Raw genomic sequence first — 22,181 nt, 5'->3', positions numbered from 1 at the left:
CGAGGCCGACAGTAACGACCTCGCCAAGTGACAGACTAACCAAGCGCTTTATGTCTCAGAGCCAAATTGCATTATCTTGAGTGGAGACCGGACGGGCACACGATAGACTCTCCAGCACCTGGATCCAATCATCCCCAAGAAACCAGTCATCCTGGTGCTTAAACACACAAAACAACACAACAGTTTTCTCTTTATTTAAACTGTAGCTAGGGGGCGCTACATGCTAAATACCTGGCTTCAGTATACGGGCCAGCGACAGCTCATGTTTGGTCCTGTGCTATTGGAACAAGCCGAGTGCGCCGACACTCAGCCGAAAGCAGGCCGACCAAACGGAACCACGTCGATATCTACGAATTAACTTAATGTTGCTGCAGAGCAACTGCCTGCACTGGTTAACTAAGTGGTTAATTCACTAACTAGCTGACTGGCCAAAAAACTGCCTGGCTAACTGGTTAAACTAGTCAACCTACCAACAAGCTAACCATCATACAGCAGGTTGATTTGCTAACTATCTATAACCCTCTATCTCTCTATCTATCTGTCTATCTAACCAGTGCTAACCTGCTGAATGGCTGATCATTAACTTCCTGGCTAGTTACCTGCCTGACCACTTGAAAACAGACTAAATGCTTAAATCCCTTCCTGGAAAGTGTAAGTGAGGAGCTGGACCCCATTGAAACGGCGGCTGTAGCTGTTTCCTGCTGCCAGGCCTCCTGCGGCGGATTAGGGTCGTGATCAGTCAGCTCTAATTGAGGCCGACACTCAGCCAGACGTAATCTAAACACCATTAAGCACAGAACAGAGGGAAGCTGGTCGGTAGTGAACTCAGAGGAGACACAGATAATTATTATTTAAACCCAGGAGTCAACATGTCTTATTATTTTGAGGTTAAGACTTCAGATTCATTTCCTCCCACAGGATTATTTCAAGATTTTCCTCAGCAAATTCACTGGAATTTAAATTTCATTATTTCTGAACATTTAACAAACATTTCATACACGTTTTCTTTAAAGTTACTAATGTACTAATGAAATGTGTGAAGCTGCTTTGTTAAATATCGACAGGATATATTTTGGGGGAAAATCAAGTGAAAATGGATCAGATTCTCTAGGTAAAAGAAAGATTAGTCATTTAAAAATAAAAACAACACAGAAACTTAATATAGACATAGAAGGGCATCACCAAGGCTAATATATTATCACTCCATGTCAAATTAATTATCCAGACTGTAGCCGTTGCCATATTCTAATTTGTCAACTTCTCATAATAACTAAAGAGATCTTTACCTTGGTGTTTTGCTCCGTTACTGCTTTGTATAGCTGTGTGCAGCACTTTCATCCATAAAGTTTTTAGCGTCCACGCAAACATTCAGACCTCATAGTGTCAGCAGCAGTTGTGGCATCGATACAGTTCACATATCTCATATCATATGACCTATTCTCACATGAGAACTTGTCTTTCACTCTGCCATAACTGGAATTGATTCTGAAACGCTGCAAAGAGAAAAGATAAAAGAACATCTTAAATCCACTCATTTATCTGCTCCAAAATTGTATGGGTTCTTCATGTCGCACCCCTTCACCAAAGTTCATGAAAATTGGCTCAGTAGTTTTTGTGTAGTCTTGCAAACTAACAAACGTAGTCGAACACACAACCTACTTGGCTGAGGTAATAATGGTGTGTGTGTGTGTGTGTGTGTGTGTGTGTGGAGGATGTTGAGCTGGGTGGTTAAAGTCGTTCCTCAGCCGCCTGAGCCTCCTTCCAAAAAAGTCGATGAGAAGAAGGAGGAGGAACCAGTCGCAGCCCCGCCCCCGGTACAGGCCCCTCCCCAAGTCGCAGCTCTTCCTCCTGATGCACCCCTACGACCTGCACAAGTAAGCCACGCCCATTTCTGTTTACAGTTGTTTTTTATTAGTTATTTAAAGTTTACGGAGACATTAATATTTTATCTAAAGAAATGAATAAAGCATGATTGTAAAATTATTTTTCCTGTGTATTTTTATGTAAATATTCCGTTTGTGTAAGATGACGTGATTTTGTGCTTTAAACAGGAGAAGAAAGTGACGTTTCAGGATGAGTGTAAAAACGAAGGTGAGTAACTCACACAGGAAACATAACGTGGTTCCGTTATTCACACTGAACATACGTTTCCGTTTGATTGACAGCTTCAAAAGATCCGAAGAATCCAGAAGCTGACAAATCCAAACAGGAAGCAGAGGGCAACGGGTGAGTAACGCTGACATCACACGTGACATCACACGTGACATCACACGTGACACCACCTGAGATACGACGACAACCAAAGTTATTCTAGTATAAATTTCATCCTCTGTTTCCACATTAAAATTAATTGATTATATTTAGTTTTGTTTATGAGGGAAATATAGTATTATTTCAGTTTCACTTGATGACCCAGCAAAATGTCATCATGGCGTCTAGCTCTCAGCCCGGCGTGTTGACGTGGATCAGCGGAGCTCTGCCTCAACCTGCAGCCTCACCCAAACTGAGCCGGGACAGCACCACCACGACCTCCACCACGACCTCCACCACGACCTCCACCACGACCTCCACCACGCCCCCTGCCACGACCTCCACCACGACCTCCACCACGCCCCCTGCCACGGTGAGGCTCGGCCCCCGGATCAGATTCTACCAGAGTCTCAGTTCAACTTGTCTCCATGTTGTAATAATGTTTCCTGTTTGGTTCCTTTTCATCTGTTTACAGGAGGAAAACCCAACAGCCAGGTAAATACAGTGTGTGTGTGTGTGTGTGTGTGTGTGTGTGTGTGTGTGTGTGTGTGTGTGTGTGTGTGTGTGTGTGTGTGTGTGTGTGTGTGTGTGTGTGTGTGTGTGTCAGAGTAAAATTACCTGATGTTCTCTCTGTGTTCTCTCTGCTCTGTGGACGACAGTAAACCTGACGATGAGTGAGTAACAATGACAGGAAGCTCCGACTGCCAAATACTGAGCTGCTTTATACATCCACTAACGGGCCTGCTGCCAAATACTGAGCTGCTTTATACATCCACTAACGGGCCTGCTGCCAAATACTGAGCTGCTTTATACATCTGCAAAACAGGCCTGCTGCCAAATACTGAGCTGCTGTATACATCTGCAAAACAGGCTCACTGCCAAATACTGAGCTGCTTTATAAACCAACCTATAAGCAGGTGCCAAATAGTGAGCTCACCTCTTTCTTTAGTTCTTTCAAAATATGTGTGTGTAGATGTTGCTGCTGGAAACATGAACCTGAAACTTGTGAACTTCCATTTTAAAAAGACTTCGACTTCATATCCACTGTTGTTGTTTTCTGGCAGGAAAGGGATGTTGGCGTGGTTCGCTCAGGGTTTGGAGAAAGTTGTTCCTCAGCCTGATTTGAAGAACAAAGACTCTGAGGTAGGACAGTTTCTACAGGACGTCCCTAAGCAGGTTAATACTCCAGATGTCCTCCTGAGCTGAACCCACACCAGCCTCCTGCAGACAGATCCAAAGGTTTTGGCCATAGCAACGACTCTGTCCTCAGTGAACAGATTAGAATCTTAATTGTCGTCATTCTTGGTTGCAATTCTCAGCCAATCGAACCTTGGCCTAACTTCACCTGATCCACAGTGTTGGACTGGTGACTGATACAGATGTGGGCCACTTCTGGCCCAAATATCCCAAAACAAACACAGATCTTTTTTGGTAAACATGCGGTGCTCTCCGCAAGGTGAAATCTGGATGTGAACACAAAGTGGCCCACGTGCTAAATAGTGAATATGGCCCAAATAGCACAAAACAAATTTTAGGCCCCCTGTGGTTGATGTGAGGTGTTGCTTTGGCTTATTTGTGGCCCAGATCTGGATAAGAGGAGCGGACCACCCAAATTCCATCATTCAACACTGTATGTGGGCTGGATGACACTGCGGCTGTGTGTGTGGGCCAAATCTGGGCCCAAACTATTTAGCAATGTGGGCCGGACCACATGAGACCAGATCCTGCTGTGACCACACGTTACAAACTGTTTCCACAGGCTGAGCTGTACAAAACGTTGTGATGCTCCTTTAATGACAGTCACTCACACGTAGGTTTTGGAGGCTTCAACAAAACCGCTGCTCGTTCACTTTGCTTGTGTCGCTTCAGTAGAAGTTGAGAGAAGTTAGAATCTTCAAGCAGGAGTCTGTGATCATGACTGATATTAAACGTCATCATGCAGGAGATGTAGATTATCGTGGTGGAGAATCCTCTTTTCACTGGGACACAATCAGCTTGTGCACAAAGCTCTTTACAAAGTCGGCCATGACAGATTGGTGATTGGTTGGTGCCGTTATGACACCAGCACCAAGCGTCTGGCCTGCCCACGCCAAGCGTTAAAGCGTGTGCTCCATTAGAATTTGTGTGACCTCAGATGCATGACCTCTATGTCTGTGTCTCCTCAGGTGCATCCGGCAGCAGCTGCTCCAGGTGAGAACACACCCGAATGTTCCTGTTAACAAAGATCAGCTCAGACGTGACTCTTTCGTTTTCTCTTCTTTCTGCAGCAGAGCCTCAGGCTAATGTGCGACAAGACAGAGACGACACAACTGACAACAAGCCTTTCCCACCCAGGTGTGTGTGATAGAAAATTGTCAATAACAAAAATATCAATATTCAGTCAATGACAACAAAGATATAAAACCAATATCAGTTGGAGGTTTACCAGTGAAGTTAGTCCATGTGTGATATTTTAATATTTTCTACATTTGTGATTGTGCGACTGACAGGATGATGGACTGGATAAAACAGGGTATGGAGAAGGTGGTTCCTCAGCCAGAGATCAATGTTTACTCAAAGACAGACAGCAACATCAAGACTGAAGCTCCTGCTTCCACTGAAGGTACCTTCAGATGTAAAGGTTAACCTGAAATCACCATAACACATCTGTTTAATATTATTATTATTATATTACTGATCTGAGTGTCTCCTACACCTTCAAACAGCTGAAGCTCCACCTCCAGAACCACCACCTCCCCCAAAACCAGCAGCTGACACTGCGAAGTGAGTAAAATCTATCTGACAACAACTCCCATGATCCTTCACTGCTTCAAGGACACAAACCTCTGTCTTTAGTTGTTGTTTTGATCGAGACGACTCCTATTGGCAGAAAACTACATATTGGACCTAGTTTTCAGATGAGAAGCAACAGGCAGAGAAAAGGACATAACCAGTAAAATGCTAGTTAAACACTGTTTTCTTTTGTCCACTCAGGTCGTCCAAAGAAGCAGAGCAGCAGCCTGAGTAGGTGGAAACGTGTTTCATTACTTGAAAATGTTTTCATTCTCTAATGTTCACAAATCACTGTCCTCAGACTGTCCATTGCTGCAGCTCCACATCACACACAGGCGCTAACTACAGGAAGTAGATTATCGTACTGGATAAAGTGACTGTGGTCAAACTCTGTTTTCTTCTGCCCTCTCAGGTCGTCCAAAGAAGCAGAGCAGCAGCCTAAGTAGGTGGAAGCACGTTTTTCCAACATCACGTTAGCATCAGAGCTCACAGCCTAAAAAATTTTCATCTGCAGTGGTGGGAAGTAACTAAGTCGTCATGTTCTGTACAGAAAGTATTTCCAACTTTTACTTTGATACTTATATATATGTATTTTATATGTTAGCCTGAGAAACAGTTCACTTTTTCACGTTTTCATTCATAAAGTGTAAACAGATTATAACTTTAAACCTTTTTTGTTTTGTTTTTTGTTTAATTTAACAAATAAAACCTTCCAGAATTCTTCAGTTGTCTGTAATGACCTGTGGACTGATTTCTATGTGAAGGTCTCATGTGAAGGAAAAAAAACTCCAAAAATGATGTTGACGTTTGCTCCAGTGTCCAACGCTAGCTAACGTTAGCTTAGAAATGGAAAATGGAATAGAAATCTGCTAAAGGCACAAAAAACATTAATCTGGTGAAGCCCGTCTGATCAAACGGGAATGTGACAGATGTCAGGGGAAAACTACCGTGATCAGCGGGGCATGTGATGTTACATCTAGCCGATGATGTTACGCTTTATGAACACTATTTGAAAGATCTATAACGTCCACACTTTGTTTTATTGCTGTGTACTAATACAGTCTATGTAAACGAACTACACAGTAACTTTACCTCATCCGATGATCTGTCACATCAACGTCATGTCAATGTTTTTGCCTGATGTCCAGAAACTCTCGTCCTGTGGCCTGCAGTTCTCTAAAGGGCCACTAGTGTTTTTATAAGGTTTATGACGTGTTGTTTGTGTGTTGACAGTATGATGGGCTGGATCTTCAGTGGCATCGGTCGCATGATGCCTCAGCCTGTGCAGAAGCAGGTGAGTTGAGTAGTGAGTTATATTTATGATCCCTCGTGAATATAAATCCAAGTGAAAGCAGCAGTGTGTCATAATTCCCACATGTGTTCTCCTCTCGCAGGACACAGGCTGTGAAGTGCAGAACAGTGAGTACAACATGTCCTCAGCACCACTCGTGAACACATGAACACATTACAATCACATCACACTGTCGTGGGGTTTTAGGGCAAATTCCACACAGTTGTCAGCAGCTGATAGCAAACATTTAGTAACATAACAACGTCATGTTACATACATGACACCAGGATACACTTCAGAATGAGAAGGGAAGTGGAAAATCAGATCAGATTCAACAGGTCATGTTTAGATGAATGACTGCAAATGAAAATGGACGACACGTCTCCACTTCCTCTCACGATCCAGAAATGAAGCTAAAATGTCTCAGATACAAACGCTGCCATCTTGTGGTGATGACATCATGTGGAGTCAGAGTCCTTGTTTTAGTTTGAAAACTCCGGGGTAGTGTTCATAGAGTTTTCTGTAACTAAGCAACCAACTGTCAATGTCAATGTCAACTAATAATAGTAACTGGAATCTGCTTCATCAGATGTGCTTGTAAACTGTTTGTTTCATTTTTACGAGAGAAGACTTTAAAGTTGACGACTGACTTTGTTGGTTTGTATGTCTGGTTAAGTTCTTCAGCTTCGATAAGAAGCAGCATCTTTAAAAAGAAATTTGACAGTGGCAGAAAGACTTGAGTTTGCTGACCTCTAGTGGTTAAATTATGCAGTAGCTGATAAGTTAGTCCACCATGACTGAGGTCACAGGGGAAACTTCTGTGAAAGGACACTTTTCAGCCTGGTGCTGAGTTACTCTACAAAATGCATTGATTGATCGGTTGATTGATCGGTTGATTGATCGGTTGATTGATTGGCAGGGGCAGGTGTCAGTGACGAGGCGGACTCTAACCCGGCTGCTCTTCTCCTTCTGTTTCAGGGGGGAAAGGCAGCGAGAGCCCCTTAAAATAAAAGGAGAAGGACGAGCGGGACAGAGTCGCTCACACTGACACTGAGCTCAGCTTATTACTCTGCCACTGGTGCTTCTTCATAATGGAAAATCACATAAGCTCTTAACATTAGATCTAGAATGGCAGCCATCAATAGTTCAGTTTTTTGCTTTTTAAAAGCTTTTGGTGATGATACAAAGGAAGCTACCTCAGTGCAGACATTGCAGCTGATTAAAGCATTTTGCTCTGTATTTGTGAAAATAAAGACTTCCATTTTAAAAAAATGCTTCTGCGTTTTGTTTCTTACGTCGGTTTGCAAACTTGACAATGCAGGGAGTAGGAATCAATCAATCAATCAATCAATCAATCAATCAAGGGTCTCTCAAACAGTTACTGTCCAAACATAAAGTATATTCTATTTATGTGTAATAGAAACATCAGACAATTCACTTCTGTTGTCTTGTTGTTTTTTGTTTTAATCAATTTACATTTTCATTTGTGTGGGAAAGTTCAAACAGAGGAACTCTCCTTTGATTAAATGTTTTGAGCCCTTCTAACATGAAAATATGCTCACGCACAGTATATGAGACACATAAAGAACTATACACAGATAACCCTCAGGTCTGCTCTTCTCCCACGTGATGTTCAGTTAGCATCGTGCAGCAGAGGACAGACCTGGTGCTGGAGGACGTAGGACCAGATGAGGACGCAGAGGCGAAGAACGAAGAGAAGAAGGAGGTGAGTCTCAATCATCTTGTTGAACTAACCACAGACGTGTCTCAGCTTCCTCCCACTGTCCAGAAATGAAGCCAAAATATACGCAGATACGAACGCTGCCATTTGCAGTCAGAGTCTGTGCAATTTCGAGGTCCCGCCCACACATGGGGTTGAATGTTAACGAGTCAGTCTCAGCTGTCAATCATGACGTATCAGACCGTTTTTAAATCATCAAATAACTATTTAAAACCAAACTGATCAGAAACACTTGAACAAACATCAGCGTGATAAGAACGACCTAAAATGACACAAATGAGAAACAAATGGAGGAAGCAGGTTTTATGACCTATTCTGCACCCAGCCATCAGGTGGCGATCAAGACACTTTCGCTTTACTTGTGCCAGCTAACATGTCCGTGTTTTTATATAGTGTGGTAGTAGCTCCTCTACTTTGATGTCTGCAAGGATTTGCTAACATGCTAATAGTAGCGTTTGTATATCTAACTGCTGTTAGCATGTATGGTAAACTAGAGAAGGAGCCGTGGTGCATCAATGGTTACTATGGTTTTACCACAGTTAGACTTGTTTGTGTAATATGTTGTTAGTAATCTCCTTGGTGAGGCTACCGAGCCTTTGCCATTTGTCCACTAAGACCATGGTGATAATTGTATCAGTGGTGTGATATTATTATTATCCCATGTGATTGGCTGCAGAAAGAGGATGCAGAGAACCAACCAACTTCCAGCATCAAGAAGGAGGCAGGAGAAGCAGTTCTCGCTCACATGGATGAAAGGTTAGCAGCAACTCTCACTGCCTAATTCACTCTGTTTTCATTTTCCACACAACTGTCTCTCTGTCCAACCCTTTGGTCCAGAGTCAGCCGTCTCATCTTTGCAGCATCTACGGGGCACAAGCGGGGCTTCTGTACTTGCATTGTATATTTATCCTGAATGTCTGAGCTCTTTCTTGTTGAACAGAGTGCAGCAGGAGCGTCTGGAGGAGGCCCGGGTCGCAGAGGACATCGCCAGGAAGGCAGCGGAGGAGGCAGTCCGCCAGCTGGAGGTGGAGCATTCAGCTAAGATTGTGATAGAAACCCTGCCAGAGTCCAACGAGCAGTAAGTCACATAAAACCTCACAGCATGTGTATAAATGTGAACTCTCTTCAGTCAAAGCCCGGCATCCCCAAACTGTCAGGAACAGGATCTCCCCACACACTTAGATGGAACTAATTCTTTAAGAAGCACAGTGTTTCTAAATAGATGCTTCAAGGGTTCCCACAGACAAACAGTACAACCCGACCTGAGATGTTCTTCAGTAACTGTTGTGCTGTTTGCTCTCAACAGACTGCCCAACATCCTGGAGGAGGAAAATGAGGAAGACCCTGAGTAAGTCCATCTTTTAGTGATTTGCTGTGAAACTCCCATTCACTGCATCTTACACTGCACTTTCTGAGTGTGAGCATCCTCTGCTGCAAAGTTAGAGCTGAACATCTGGACCTTCTATTGCTTTACATCAGCCTCACCTCAAGCTCTGCCGCTGATGCTCCAGCAACTCATTTCTCTGTGGAAAGTGATCTGATTTGTCTGACAGGGGGTCTCTGTCTTGTTTGTCCTATGCTGCATGTTCAGGTTGCAGAACCTGCAGGAGGAAAGTGACGACAGCATAAACAATAGGAGTCCTGTGGAAATTAACGTAATGGAGAAATATATCAAAGGCACTGCTGAGGAAGAGAAAAAACCTGATGAGTAAGCTCAGGCATGTTTAGGTCTGTCCAAGCTAGATGATGGTGGTGGTCTCCAATAGCATTTATGAGTTAGGTGATCTATTACTCAGCCCTTTTGTAGAGATCTGTACTGAACTCTAAGGACCCTTTCCAGACCACGTTGTTTGGTCCGGACCTTCAGACTTTGTTTTGAAGAAGTCTGAACCAAAATAACAGGTATGAAAAGCGCCTCAGAATCATAGTCTGACCAAAAGAGGTGGTCTGGGTCTGCAGAGTGATTCAATTTCATTGTCCAGCTCTGACTCAGAATTCCATTATCCTCGCTTTGCTCTCTTAACTTTGGTTTAGCCAGGGCAGGACCTTTATATCCAAAGTGTTTCCTCGTGATGGCATTATTTCCTCTGTGAATCAGGACAGACATCAAGTGGTTGGTTGGAAATTTACAATCTGTAACAACTTCCTCTCCAGACAGAATATTAAATATATATGTTTTCAGCAAAACCTGTTCAATAGCAATTTTTTTCTATCAATGGGGCTTTAATGTTAAACCTCAGTCCTCAGTCGCTCCACCACATTGACCAACACCATAAATATCTTGACAAATCTAGAAATGAATTCTATTAGATACCGTAGATTGTAATGCCTCCAATAGGAAAATTGTACATCTTGGTGATACTCTTCATCTAATGCTAATGGTAGTTCGATGTTTTCACTTATCTGGAGATATATTTTGATGGATTGGCCCAAAGTTTTGCAAATTCGTATTTAAAGTTTCAGTGTGTGGTATTTAGTGGCATCTAGTGGTTAGGTTGTAGATTGCAACTGACAGAATACCACACACCTCACCTTTCCTTTCCAAGTGTGGAGGTGAATCTCTGGTGGCCTTCGGGTGACATAAAAACATAAGTTCTTCTCCAGAGTCTGTGTTTGATTTATCTGTTCTGGGTTACTGTAGAAACGTGGCAGTCCAACATAATTATTGCTCTTAAATGTACATCACAGATATGATGTTAATTGAGTTTTGTTAAATTGATCCTTTGTCTTTTTGACCCCGTGTTGACTTCCAGCTTCATCTTCTTCTTGACTTAGCATGAATTTGCACATCCTCTGTTTGTGTGAACATTTAAACAGGGAATTCAAACCTGTCTACATTACATTACATTTCATTTAGCTGACGCTTTTATCCAAAGTGACTTACAATAAGTGCATCAACCATGAGGGTACAAACCCAGAACAACAAGAATCAAGAAAGTACAATTTCTTCAAAAAAGCAAAACTACAAAGTGCTATAAGTAAGTGACATTTAAGTGCTACTAAATTGTTAGTTTAAAAATGTTATTCAAGGTATAGTCGGAAGAGGTGTGTTTTTAGTTTGCGGCGGAAGATGTGTAAACTTTCTGATGTCCTGATGTCCATGGGGAGCTCGTTCCACCATTTAGGAGCCAGGACAGCAAACAGTTCTCCACCTGTGAACTTACCAGTGTACGGAATCATCTTGCTTCCTGGCCGTTCATGACACCTGCCCTTCTTCACCAGGTGCATGCTGGTCGTCTGTCCAGCTCAAGATGATACTGAGGCTACGACTGCACTGGACAAAGTCGAGGCTGCTGCAGAGACAATCCAACCGCCCACCGAATCCAAACTACCGGAGGAAAAGACTCCATCGTCGACAGATGTGGAACCAGCATCGAAGAGGAGAGACCCGGAGAGTCCCGTCTCACAGCCAGTCACCCAGCAGCCACAGCCACAAGCTCCACAGGTAAACTTTCATTTTATATTGAACTCCATCTTAGATGATGTCATCTTCTCAAAGGCTTGTAACCAAAATCGTTGGTTCATAAATGACACTGGTGGCCCAGGATTGAGGATTGAAAAAGTATTCGAATATATATCATAAAGTTCTGATGATTAGACCTCACTAAGTATTTTCTTCTTCTTTTAGGGCAGCAAAGCAGCAGCAGACGAAGGGGGGTGCGGAGGTGAGAGCTGAAAATGTATTAAGTTAATTTGAGCATCACCGGAATGAGCAATATAAATCAATGTATAAAATAAGAAATAAAACTTGTTTGTTCAGTCTTTAGTGTCCTTCCTCTTTTATCTTATTTCTGGAACGATCTCTGTAATTCCATAATAATCAGATCCACCAGGATCTTGTGAAGTTTTCATCTTGTCCCTGACTCTGACTGTTTCTCCGCCCAGTTCCTGACCTTTGCTCTCCAGTACAGAGCTTTCTGCTTCGAATCCCTCGCGCTGCCGAGTGTCTGAGGAGCTGCAGGAAGCAGATGCATGACAATTACCTCCTCCTTCCTAAGCTATCCATGCCGACCCCACCGCCGGAGCTCGCCCAGCTGACCCAGGAGCTGTCGCAATTCCGCAAGCAGGCGCAACAGTTCATCGTCAGCCACCTCAGCCGCGTTTGCTCCCAGCATCCTCAGCAGCCTTAAGCCCCACCCTCCTCCTGCAGACCTGTAGAGAAACCTCTTAGATTTTGTGTAGATCCAAACCTTGACAGTGCCAAACAAACCCTTGTGTCTGGAGGTGTCCCCTAACATCCTCCCCCCTCCCTGACATCACTTCCATGATGCTCCACAGCTCTACAGCTAACCACACTCCAGGTGATCTTAAAAGACGTGGACCCATGTGCTGTGCCAGGCTTTGCTCCTTTGCTGTGTTTCTTCCTCTGGTTAAATTTAAGTGTTTGTTAGAATTAGTTGACAAATATCCCACAGTTGTGTTTCTGCCCTTGTCTTCTGGTCCGTGGTCACGGTTTGGGTGAAGCCCCGACGCTGAAGGTGGAGGATGTGGATCAGGATGTGAGGCAGGGAAAAGGCCTGAACATCCCCCATATTATGACAACCCCAGAACCAGAGTCCACTGCTCTGACTGTCCCTAATGTGCCCCTGTCCAAACTCAGGTAACAGAGTCGTCGTAAACCATCTACACTACTGATCACCTGGTGGTGGCGCCATAGATATTTCAACACCTTAAAACCTTGGAGGCATGATCCTCTTTTTTCATCCTGAGATATTTGAGTTCTTCCAGTTTCACGTCCGTCACGTGTTAGAAACCTCATCAACACGTCCACTCGACATTCTCCTTCTGTTTTCTCACATGGACTCAGTCTATTTTTCTAACATTTAACTCGGAGGCTGTAGAAAAAGTTCTGGAAAATGTCCAGAACAACAAACTGACATTTGTGTTCTCACATACAGAACCTCCAGAACATTTCAGGAACATGTCCGGACTTAAGTTAAAGTCTGAAAACAGGTTAATGGCGCATGATTCAGATATACTGGAGGCTCAATTATGTAGTTTTGTTGTTTTAAGGCGTTTACAGGAGTGAGTTTAAAGAAGTTTAAAACATGTTTAGAACAAAACTTTTCCATTGTGAGGTTAAAATTGTCTAGTCTGTGACTCACTTTGCAGATTCTCTCCATCTTCTCTCTCACCAAATCTGTTTTTCTGAATATAAACATCTGCACCTTCTGTCTTCATTGCCTCATGTTTTATCTTTTGTCTCTGTCTCATGTCCTCATGTCTTTCTGCTGTGTCCTCTCAGTTCTGCAGATGAGAATGATGATGAGCTGATGAGGACTGATCTCAGGACCTGGCCCAGTCCGGGAGATCTACTGACTGCAGATGACGAGTGAGAGAAGTGACACAAACAGTCTGTCCTCCCTCTCTGTCCTCGACCCCTGTCCTTGCCCACGTTTACCGTCCTGTTGTTGTCGTCCTGCAGGATGCGTCCTCTGTCAGCTGCCAGCGTCGGCAGCGTCGTGATCCAGGATCGTCTGAGCGATCTTGTCAAGCTCTTCAGAGGTCGAACTGAGCGTCAGAAAGACCGACTGGTGGACCCGGACGAGTCGGAGGGAGAAAGTCCATCAGCCTGTAAGAGCTGCCACCTGGTTTCAGACGCTTCTGCTCCTGCACAGTTTTTGGTTTTTATCTTTTGTGTCAGGGTTTTTGTCACGTGGTCAAGTTTTAGACACAAATTGAATTAAAGGCCCAGCAGACATTCCGATATTAACCTGAATAACATTATACTCAGAATAATCAATAATATGATTTTAAACAGCATATTGCTCATTTATGCTCAATGTTAGATATTATATGAAAAAAGACGAAGCCGTACTCTGCGTTCATTATGTCTGTATTTGTACATGTCCTCTACAAAAACTACCAAAATGTACCTCGGGGAATCAAACAACCCACATTGTTCCCTTTCAAAATTATTTTAAAAATCTTAATTCAATTAAATTAACAAATGTTTACAGAAAATTTAATTTGACAACCAATCATGTCTGAAGGTCAACGTATTTGTTCTGGAGCTCAGCTTTGAGGCCAGCGTGGACAAGGTGTCTTAAAGACAAAGTCAAATCCATGGACAGTTTGAGCAGAGACATTTAACAGCATTGAATACTGGATGTACCTTTGTGTGGTTTGGGTTCTGGTATAGAACCATGGATAGAATCATCTGATAACGTTTGTCTGATCTCTGCAGCCCCGAGCAAAGCTCCACCTCCCCCTCCTCCAGCAGAGGAGAAGAAGGAAGAAGCTGCAGCAGAAAAAGAAGAAGAAGAAGACGAAGAAGAAGAAGAGGCAGTGTTCCAGTTTAAACTTCTGGGCCACCCAGTAGAAATTCCCAAACTGCTCAAACTTCCCCCGATGCCCGACTGGCTCCGAGCCATCGTTGAGTACCGCTTCCCCTCCAGCATTGACCAGTTCACCGGTGGGTTTAGAAACAGCTGAACTGTAGATGAGATTATGACCCCGCCCCATTTTGGGGGGGGAAACCTTTCCTCTGATTTGACTGGCGACAAATACAAATTCTGAGATCTTTGCTATAGTTTAACAGCAGAGAATAATAAAAATCGATCTTCTGTCGTATGTGATAAACTGAATGAAGCTGTTCTGCGTCTCCTCAGACCTGATCTATGTGATCTGGCTGTTCTTCGTGGTGGCAGCGTGGAACTGGAACATGTGGCTGATTCCGGTCCGCTGGGCGTTCCCCTACCAAACCCCCGAGAACATCCACCTGTGGCTGCTGGCCGACTACACCTGCGACCTCATCTACATCACAGACATCCTCGTGTTCCAGCCCAGACTGCAGTTCGTCCGTGGAGGAGACATCGTGGTCAGTGACGTCATCAGAGAATAAATAATATCATTTTAATTTTATTTCAGTAAAATCAAACACAAACATAACTTTAAATATTATTCTTTACAGTGTGATAAAAAGGACATGAGAGAAAACTACATGACGACCGAAAGATTTAAGGTGAGAAGCGATCTGAGAGGAAGAGAAAACGCTTTGTAATGAACCATTTGAGTTTCTATCGGTTTGTGTTTGTCTTTTCTCTAATTCTGTCAGTTTCTCTATCATCTCACACTCACATGACACTTTTCTTAAAGAATCTGAAAAGGAGTAAAAGTCTCATAAAATAATGAAGTTTAGTTGACGGATGGTTTAAAGACACGTTAAGAACTGACTCCTTTTTAAAAACCAGCCCACGTTTCATCACGTCTGAGAACCAATCATTTTGTAGTTCACCCTCTAAACCAGTTGGTGGCGCTAATTGCCCGTAAACTTGTAGAGAAAGTCGGTGTAATTTCTGTCATGAAGAAGTAAATTTATACTCATTCATCTTTCAAAATAAAACTGATTTTGACTGGCATTTTACTTTGTCTGCTTATTGTGTGTTTAACATTGTGTTACAATGTGTGTTGTGTTACAGATGGACGTCATCAGTCTGTTTCCGATGGAGATATTTTACTACTTCACAGGCGTTAACTCTCTGCTGAGGTTCCCTCGTCTGTTGAAGGTCAGGACGTTTTTCCTGTCAGACTTTCGTTCGTGCTGCAGAACGTTTCTGAACATGAACTGACTCTTTGTGTTTTTTCTCTCAGTACATGGTTTTCTTTGAGTTCAACGACAGAATGGAAGCTGTGATGAAGAAAGCCTACATCTACAGGTGAGGACGTTACAGTAGCTACCAGCAGTGTCAACGTTTGTCTCGTGACCACACGTCCGTCCTCAGACTTTATGAAAACCGCAAGTACAATACAAAAACATCAAGATTTGCTTTGTGCTAAAGTTCTACAATGAACAAAATCGCACATTAGCGCACAGGCACCAGCAGAGGTGGGAAAACTTTCTCTCTCATAGGATTTGAATCAATGATCCATTTTTTGTTTCAATCTGGTGGAAGTTTAGAAAGTTTTGTGCAGTTTTCTATATCAAAAAACAGTCTGAAAACAGGATTTAAAAAAACAAAGTGGTCCTAGAATTGATCCCTGAGGAACCCCACTTGATAATATTTTAACAGTTGTGTTTGTGTGTGTGTGTGTGTGTGTGTGTGTGTGTGTGTGTGTGTGTGTGTGTGTGTGTGTGTGTGTGTGTGTGTGTGTGTGTGTGTGTGTGTGTGTGTGTGTGTGTGTGTGTGTGTCAGGGTGATCCGAACCTCCATGTACCTGTTGTACTCTCTGCACATAAACGCCTGTCTCTTCTACTGGGGCTCGGACTACGAGGGATTGGGATCCACCAAATGGGTTTATAATGGAAAAGGAAATGCGTAAGAACCACGTCCGACACTCTGAACATACTCGATACGATATCTTTGCATGTTGAAATTCTTCTGCCTCATACATAAGAATTAAAAACTGCCCTTAACTTACAGCAGACCTCCAACATGTATTTATATATTTTTTTACAGGTACATCCGTTGTTACTACTTTGCCGTGAAGACGCTGATCACCATCGGAGGTCTGCCCGACCCCACCACCGTCTTCGAGATCTGCTTCCAACTCATTAACTACTTTGTTGGTGTCTTTGCTTTTTCTATCATGATCGGTCAGGTGAGTTAAAAACTAATAGTTTGTATTTATGACTTTATTACTTTTCATGGTTGTATTAACTTGTATAGATCTACATATACACACATATTACTACAGACACGTGTCATCCTCAGCTTCATCTTGTGCAGGGTAATATAATATCATTATATAATAATAGAATAAATAAACTATATTTTCCTCTGAAGACCTGTTCACTGATTTTCTGTTTTCACAGACACATTTAGGATTTATAGATCTATTTTAATATAAACAGTTATATTTAATTTAATTAAATACTTTACAGTAAATGTAAACCATTTGAGATGAGATGAGATTTAAGTTCATATTTGTCAATGGATATCAATCGAAGGTCGGCGTCTCTGAGGACTAAATAACTAACTAACCCCCTCACTAACTAATTAATAACTCACTAACTTAGTAGCTGTCTAACTAACTGACTTACGTACTTATTAACAAACAAACTTCTTACTTGCTTACTAACTAACTGACTCGCTAGCTAGGGATTTAGCTCACTCACCCAATTTCTAGCTTTCTATTTACCTTTATTACTAACTAACATATTAACATGCCAGCTAGATAACTAACTAACTAACGAAGTTACTTACTTAATTTCTAACTTAGCTAGCTTACTAACTGACTTACAAACTTACTAACGAACACTCTGACAAACTAACTAACTAACTTGACATTGTTGGTGTTTGTGGACTCAGATGAGAGATGTGGTGGGAGCAGCGACAGCCGGTGAGAACTATTACCGGGCCTGTATGGACAGCACCGTTAAGTACATGAACTCGTACAACATCCCCCGAGACGTTCAGAACCGCATCAAGACCTGGTACGACTACACCTGGAAGATCCAGGGCATGCTGGGTAAGGAAGAGGAGCTAGACGCAGCTGTGTGTCATTAAATCTGTAGTCAACAACTGTAACAAACCAACATGTCAGAGTGATGAAGGCTTGAATCACTGAAAAGACCGTCGTGAGAAGACATACAGAAGAGAAGATGATACAGAGTGCATGCTGGGAAGTCTGCTAATACGTGGATTATGGTTTTAGGTTCTGTCCCATCCTTGTCAACACGATATCTCAAGAACGCTTCAAGGCAATTTATTCAGAATTTGGTGCAAATCTAAAACTAATTTGATTTCAGTGGTCAAAGGTCAAATGTATGTAGACTGAACAGCTCTGGTTGGTGGAGGCATAAAACCAAATTAAGTTACTTGACTTTCTCTTTTTCCATCAGTGGAAGTTAAAGTTTCTCTGCATCGTCCCAGTAGAGGTTGAGCTCAGGTCACATGACGAAACCTCTCATGTGACTCAGGTTCACATGATGTAAACAACCAGATTCACAACAAATGTAAATGTTACTGAGTTGAAATTCCTTCTACAAGTGTCATAGAGATATAAGAGATATATATATACATATGCTTGCAGGACATTAGTTTTTATGTGAAATTTAATGCACGTTGAGGAAATATTGATGTTGTGACCTGACGTCAGTTCAATGTAAATTTTAGCTTCAACCCGTCAATCTTTAGATGCGGTTTAAACTTTTTTTTCAACTTTTAAATATTTGTTGGGTGACCGCAATGTTACTGAGTCACTACAACTCATTAGAACAAAGTTGAACTAGTTTAATTAAACTGTTTATGATGAGTTTAATGAAACACGTGTTCTGTCTCTTTAAAGACGAACAGGAGCTGCTGATTCAACTTCCTAATAAGATGAGAATGGACATCGCTGTGGACGTCAACTACGCCATCGTCAGTAAAGTCGCCCTTTTTCAGGTCAGACACACAACACACACCAACATACTAACATAAACACAAACAACACACTTACACATTCAGCTCAGAATGTAGATGTTTAGTAATTTGTCTAATACTGAAGGTGAAAAATGGTCTCTGTTGCCGTGAGCCCTGGTTTTCGTCTCTGTTGTTGTGTGTCTCTATTGGTTTGTGTCTTCACCTCTGTGTATCTGTTGTGTGTCTGTTGTTTTGTGTCTTTTTGTTGTGAACCTTTTGTTGTGTGTCTTTTTGTTGTGTATCTGTTGGTGAGTGTCTGTTGTGTGTCTCTCAGGGCTGTGACAGACAGATGGTGTTCGACATGCTGACGAGGCTCAAGTCTGTCGTTTACCTGCCCGGAGACTTTGTCTGTAAAAAGGTGAGAAGACACCTGGGCCAGGTGAGGGGGGGTGACCCTGTGACTGAGCTGACTGTGTGTGTGTGTGTGTGTGTGTGTGTGTGTGTGTGTGTGTGTGTGTGTGTGTGTGTGTGTGTGTGTGTGTTGCAGGGGGAGATCGGCAGGGAGATGTACATCATTAAACAGGGGGAGGTCCAGGTGGTGGGCGGTCCTGACCTACAGACTGTGTTTGTCACCATCAGAGCCGGCTCGGTGTTCGGAGAGATCAGGTCAGAGCTGCTTCCTGTCACCTGTCATCCTATTAACCACTTATTGTCATGTGGGACAGCGTCGGGGGCGGAGCAGATTCTCAGCGCAGCTTTCACACCATTTACTGGTGCTTCATTCAAGTCAATGATGTGTTTCACAAAAAATTTAATTTGCAACTAGTTTAACTTAATTCTAATGAGTTGTGGTGACATAGTAACATGGTGATGAACCAGCAAACATCTAAACCTTGACTTCATCAGGAGTTTGACTTAAAATGAAAATTTGAGATGTCAGGTTGCAAATATACTATCTGTACTAAAAGACAGATAGTATATATATATAATAACTTATTCTCTCTCTTATTGGTCAGTCTGTTGGCGGGAGGTGGAGGGAACAGACGAACTGCCAACGTAAAAGCTCACGGATTCGCTAACCTCTTCATCCTGGATAAGAAAGATCTGGCAGAGATCCTCGTTCACTACCCAGAGTCCCAGAAGCTGCTCCGCAAGAAGGCGAAGTAAGACGACGCCCCGTCACAGGGACGATCGACAATCATACAGTCATAACATCAAACACCATCAGTGACTGTATATAAACACCATCAGTGACTGTATATATAGACAATCAATGCACCATCTTAGTGAGAGTTGATTGGTCCAACTGTAGATCCTCCATCTATAGGTTTTGTTTACATAAAACGTTCATGGATTAAAAAATTCAAAGGCCAGTAAATGTTTTTATTTTTTAAAGTAAAGGTCTTTGGTTGAGTTTTTGCTGCAGTACCACGAATTACCACTGGGACAGATTAGCAGCAGAATTTAGGCTTCTAATATTATTGAATATAAATGCTAATAAAGTCCAGGCACTTCGCTTCATGTTTGGCTGAGACTCCGCCCTCTGCTCACCTTCCGTCTCCGTCTCCCCGGCCGTCGTCGTCCACCTGATCTGCCTCCTCTGTCCTGAACAGGATTAGTCTCTAATCTGCTCATTGGTTCGTTCTACTTCTTTGTGGAGACAGTCGGGGAATCGGGTCGGATCAGTGCAGCCATCCTGCCGCTCAGCTTCATGTCCTCAGTCAGATCATGGTGCTGCAGCAGAGCGGCTGGATGTGCTGGAGGTGCTGGAGGTGTTGGTATGAGGTCTCGGTAGATTTAGTGTTTGTAGGTCAGCTTCTTTTTTTTAATTCGTGGTTGTTCATCTGTTTGTGTAGAAAAATGTGTTAATGAACTCTGTACTGTTCCTTTAACATTGTTTGTCTGCGTCTGTGCAGGAAGATGTTAACGAAGGACACGAAGCCGGATGAGAAGGAGGGAGGTAAAGGGGCGGTGGAGGTCATCCCACCACGACCGGACACCCCCCAGATGTTCAAGGCGGCGCTGAAGGTGGCGGAGCAGGCGGGAATAGAGGGAACCTTCATCAAACTGAAGAAGGCCTACAAAGCGTCCCAGAGCACAGAGGTAACGCACACTACGCCAGTTGTGTTTTAGTAGTTCACTTAAAGGGAAGTTTTAGTCTTTATTCCTTTTTATTCATATTTTGCCTCAGTGATAACAACACTGTGTCATCTGGAAACTTGTCACTTTAAAAGAAAGAGACATTTTAAACATTTATTTCTTTAGATTTTTTATAAAGTATAGAAACAACAACATATTGTTTCGCACATAAATAAAATGTAAAATATAAACGTGAAAAAGCGACTTTCAGAGGAGCTGGATTGTAGATTATAAAACTGTGGGCACGGAGGTGGTTCGGAGAGCACCTGCACCAGAGGATTAATTAGTGCTGAGGGCTGTTAGCTGATGATCTGAAGAGCTGCCAGAGGGAGACACGAGGACACACACATGGGACACGAAGAGACTCTGAGAGACTGAGCCGAGCGCAGCCAAGCTGAAAAGCAAGTAACCTGTGAGACCCAGTGGCAACGTCTATGGCCACAGTGGTCTCACCACAGCAGCCAGAGACAAACCAGTTGCTTTTCAGCATCTTTGTTTTCCCACCACATACGTGAGCAAACATAAAGTCAGAACTCAAACTTAAAGTGCCCACAGTCTTTATGCTAAGCTAAGCAAAGCTAACCAGCTGCAGCTTCAATATTTCCGAGGACATTGTAACAAAATATAAAATTCAATCTATAAAAACAAACTAATAACAATAATAACAATTTAAAATCATTTTGAAGGTAGGTGGTTATAATGACGGAAGGAGAGACGTAAGAAAGAAACATATAAATTCCTCCGCTCCTCCTTTTTGTCCTTCCCAGGCTTCCTCCTCCATCTCTCCACTCCCGCCTCCCTCTCCGAGGCACCACCGCTCTCCAATCCCTCACTTCCTGGTTAAGGACGAAGACGACGCGGTGACGGAGACAGCTGACAGCTCCGTCATCATCAGGATGACGCCGCGACAGGAAGGCGAGGAGGTGCTGTCTGTGGAGGTGCTGCCCAAGGAGGGAGGAAAGAAGTGATATAACAGGAAATCCTTGCAGGATGCCTCCTTAAAGAGTCCCTCTGCTTCCCACAATGCCTTTCACTGAAAACCAAAGAGGGGGCAGGAGATGCCCCAGTGCATTCTGGTCTCATCTGTTTCTTCTTCTCTGGAGGTTTTCTCTCAGTTCTATTATTTTAAACTAAAATCTCAAAAAGGTTTCTCAAACTTGTTTTCAATCTGCCCCCCCCCCCCCCCCCCCTTCCTATTTTCTCTTTTTCTTTCTTCCCTTCTTTCTTTTCCATCCTTTCATACTTTTATTCAAACAGTGACTCAGTAACTTTTTCATGTGGGGTTATGATCATTTAGTCAGTTCAGGCTGCAGTTCCATGTTTGACCACATAGACTAACTGACATTTACCAGCCATTTCAACACAGGGGGGCGCTGTTTCTCACATGTGAGGTAACTCAATGATGCCACAACGACAACATAAATGTTTGTTTGTTGTTCTGTGTAGTGTTGGAAAACTGTTAAAGACTGACCACGAGTCTTTGGACTCAATTTCCCAGAACCCCTAGCTTCTGCGCTGCAGCTTTGGTGCTTCTCAGCACAGCCACTGTCTCACTGTGGCGTTCACTGAGCTGAGTTTGTTTTAGACGCAGCTTCATGTTGAATAGTGAGGATGATGATGATGATGATGATGATGATGATGATGATGATGATGATGATGTAGACGTCAGAGCTGCGTGTTGATGAAATGAGACTGAACGTAC

General features: G+C 42.9%; 2 protein-coding genes across 2 annotated transcripts in view; one reads left to right on the top strand and one right to left on the bottom strand.

Moving 5' to 3' along the window:
* Window positions 1-2,886, bottom strand: part of LOC117752161 (annexin A2-like) — a 13,626-nt gene extending 10,740 nt beyond the window's left edge. Inside the window, exon 1 of the mRNA XM_034569360.1 lies at window positions 2,869-2,886. The gene's annotated coding sequence lies outside the window, so the exon portion shown is untranslated. The remainder of the gene's footprint in view (window positions 1-2,868) is intronic.
* On the top strand, window positions 1,713-22,181 carry cngb1a (cyclic nucleotide gated channel subunit beta 1a). The gene is made up of 40 exons (XM_034581379.1): window positions 1,713-1,874; window positions 2,052-2,091; window positions 2,166-2,226; window positions 2,440-2,623; window positions 2,726-2,745; window positions 2,910-2,924; window positions 3,315-3,391; window positions 4,411-4,440; window positions 4,518-4,584; window positions 4,740-4,852; window positions 4,962-5,013; window positions 5,224-5,253; window positions 5,435-5,464; window positions 6,256-6,316; window positions 6,417-6,441; window positions 7,951-8,039; window positions 8,731-8,810; window positions 8,995-9,129; window positions 9,361-9,402; window positions 11,277-11,499; window positions 11,683-11,719; window positions 11,940-12,181; window positions 12,253-12,355; window positions 12,519-12,654; window positions 13,300-13,386; window positions 13,480-13,628; window positions 14,242-14,469; window positions 14,666-14,874; window positions 14,968-15,018; window positions 15,476-15,562; window positions 15,648-15,712; window positions 16,190-16,312; window positions 16,454-16,595; window positions 17,306-17,465; window positions 18,285-18,382; window positions 18,675-18,758; window positions 18,888-19,006; window positions 19,357-19,503; window positions 20,257-20,443; window positions 21,247-22,181. The coding sequence occupies exons 1-40, from the start codon at window positions 1,713-1,715 to the stop codon at window positions 21,445-21,447; spliced, it is 4,191 nt and encodes a 1,396-aa protein (XP_034437270.1). The 3' UTR covers window positions 21,448-22,181.

This window comes from Hippoglossus hippoglossus, chromosome 3 (assembly GCF_009819705.1).
Source record: "Hippoglossus hippoglossus isolate fHipHip1 chromosome 3, fHipHip1.pri, whole genome shotgun sequence".
NCBI classification, from domain to species: domain Eukaryota; kingdom Metazoa; phylum Chordata; class Actinopteri; order Pleuronectiformes; family Pleuronectidae; genus Hippoglossus; species Hippoglossus hippoglossus.
This window is presented reverse-complemented; position numbering and strand designations above follow the sequence as displayed.

Excerpts from the sequence above, each read along its gene's own strand:
- cngb1a (XM_034581379.1), top strand. The coding sequence starts at position 1,713 with ATGTTGAGCTGGGTGGTTAAAGTCGTTCCTCAGCCGCCTGAGCCTCCT. Across the intron at positions 1,875-2,051 it reads CACCCCTACGACCTGCACAA|GAGAAGAAAGTGACGTTTCA; the intron begins GTAAGCCACGCC and ends TGCTTTAAACAG. Across the intron at positions 8,040-8,730 it reads AGAACGAAGAGAAGAAGGAG|AAAGAGGATGCAGAGAACCA; the intron begins GTGAGTCTCAAT and ends GATTGGCTGCAG.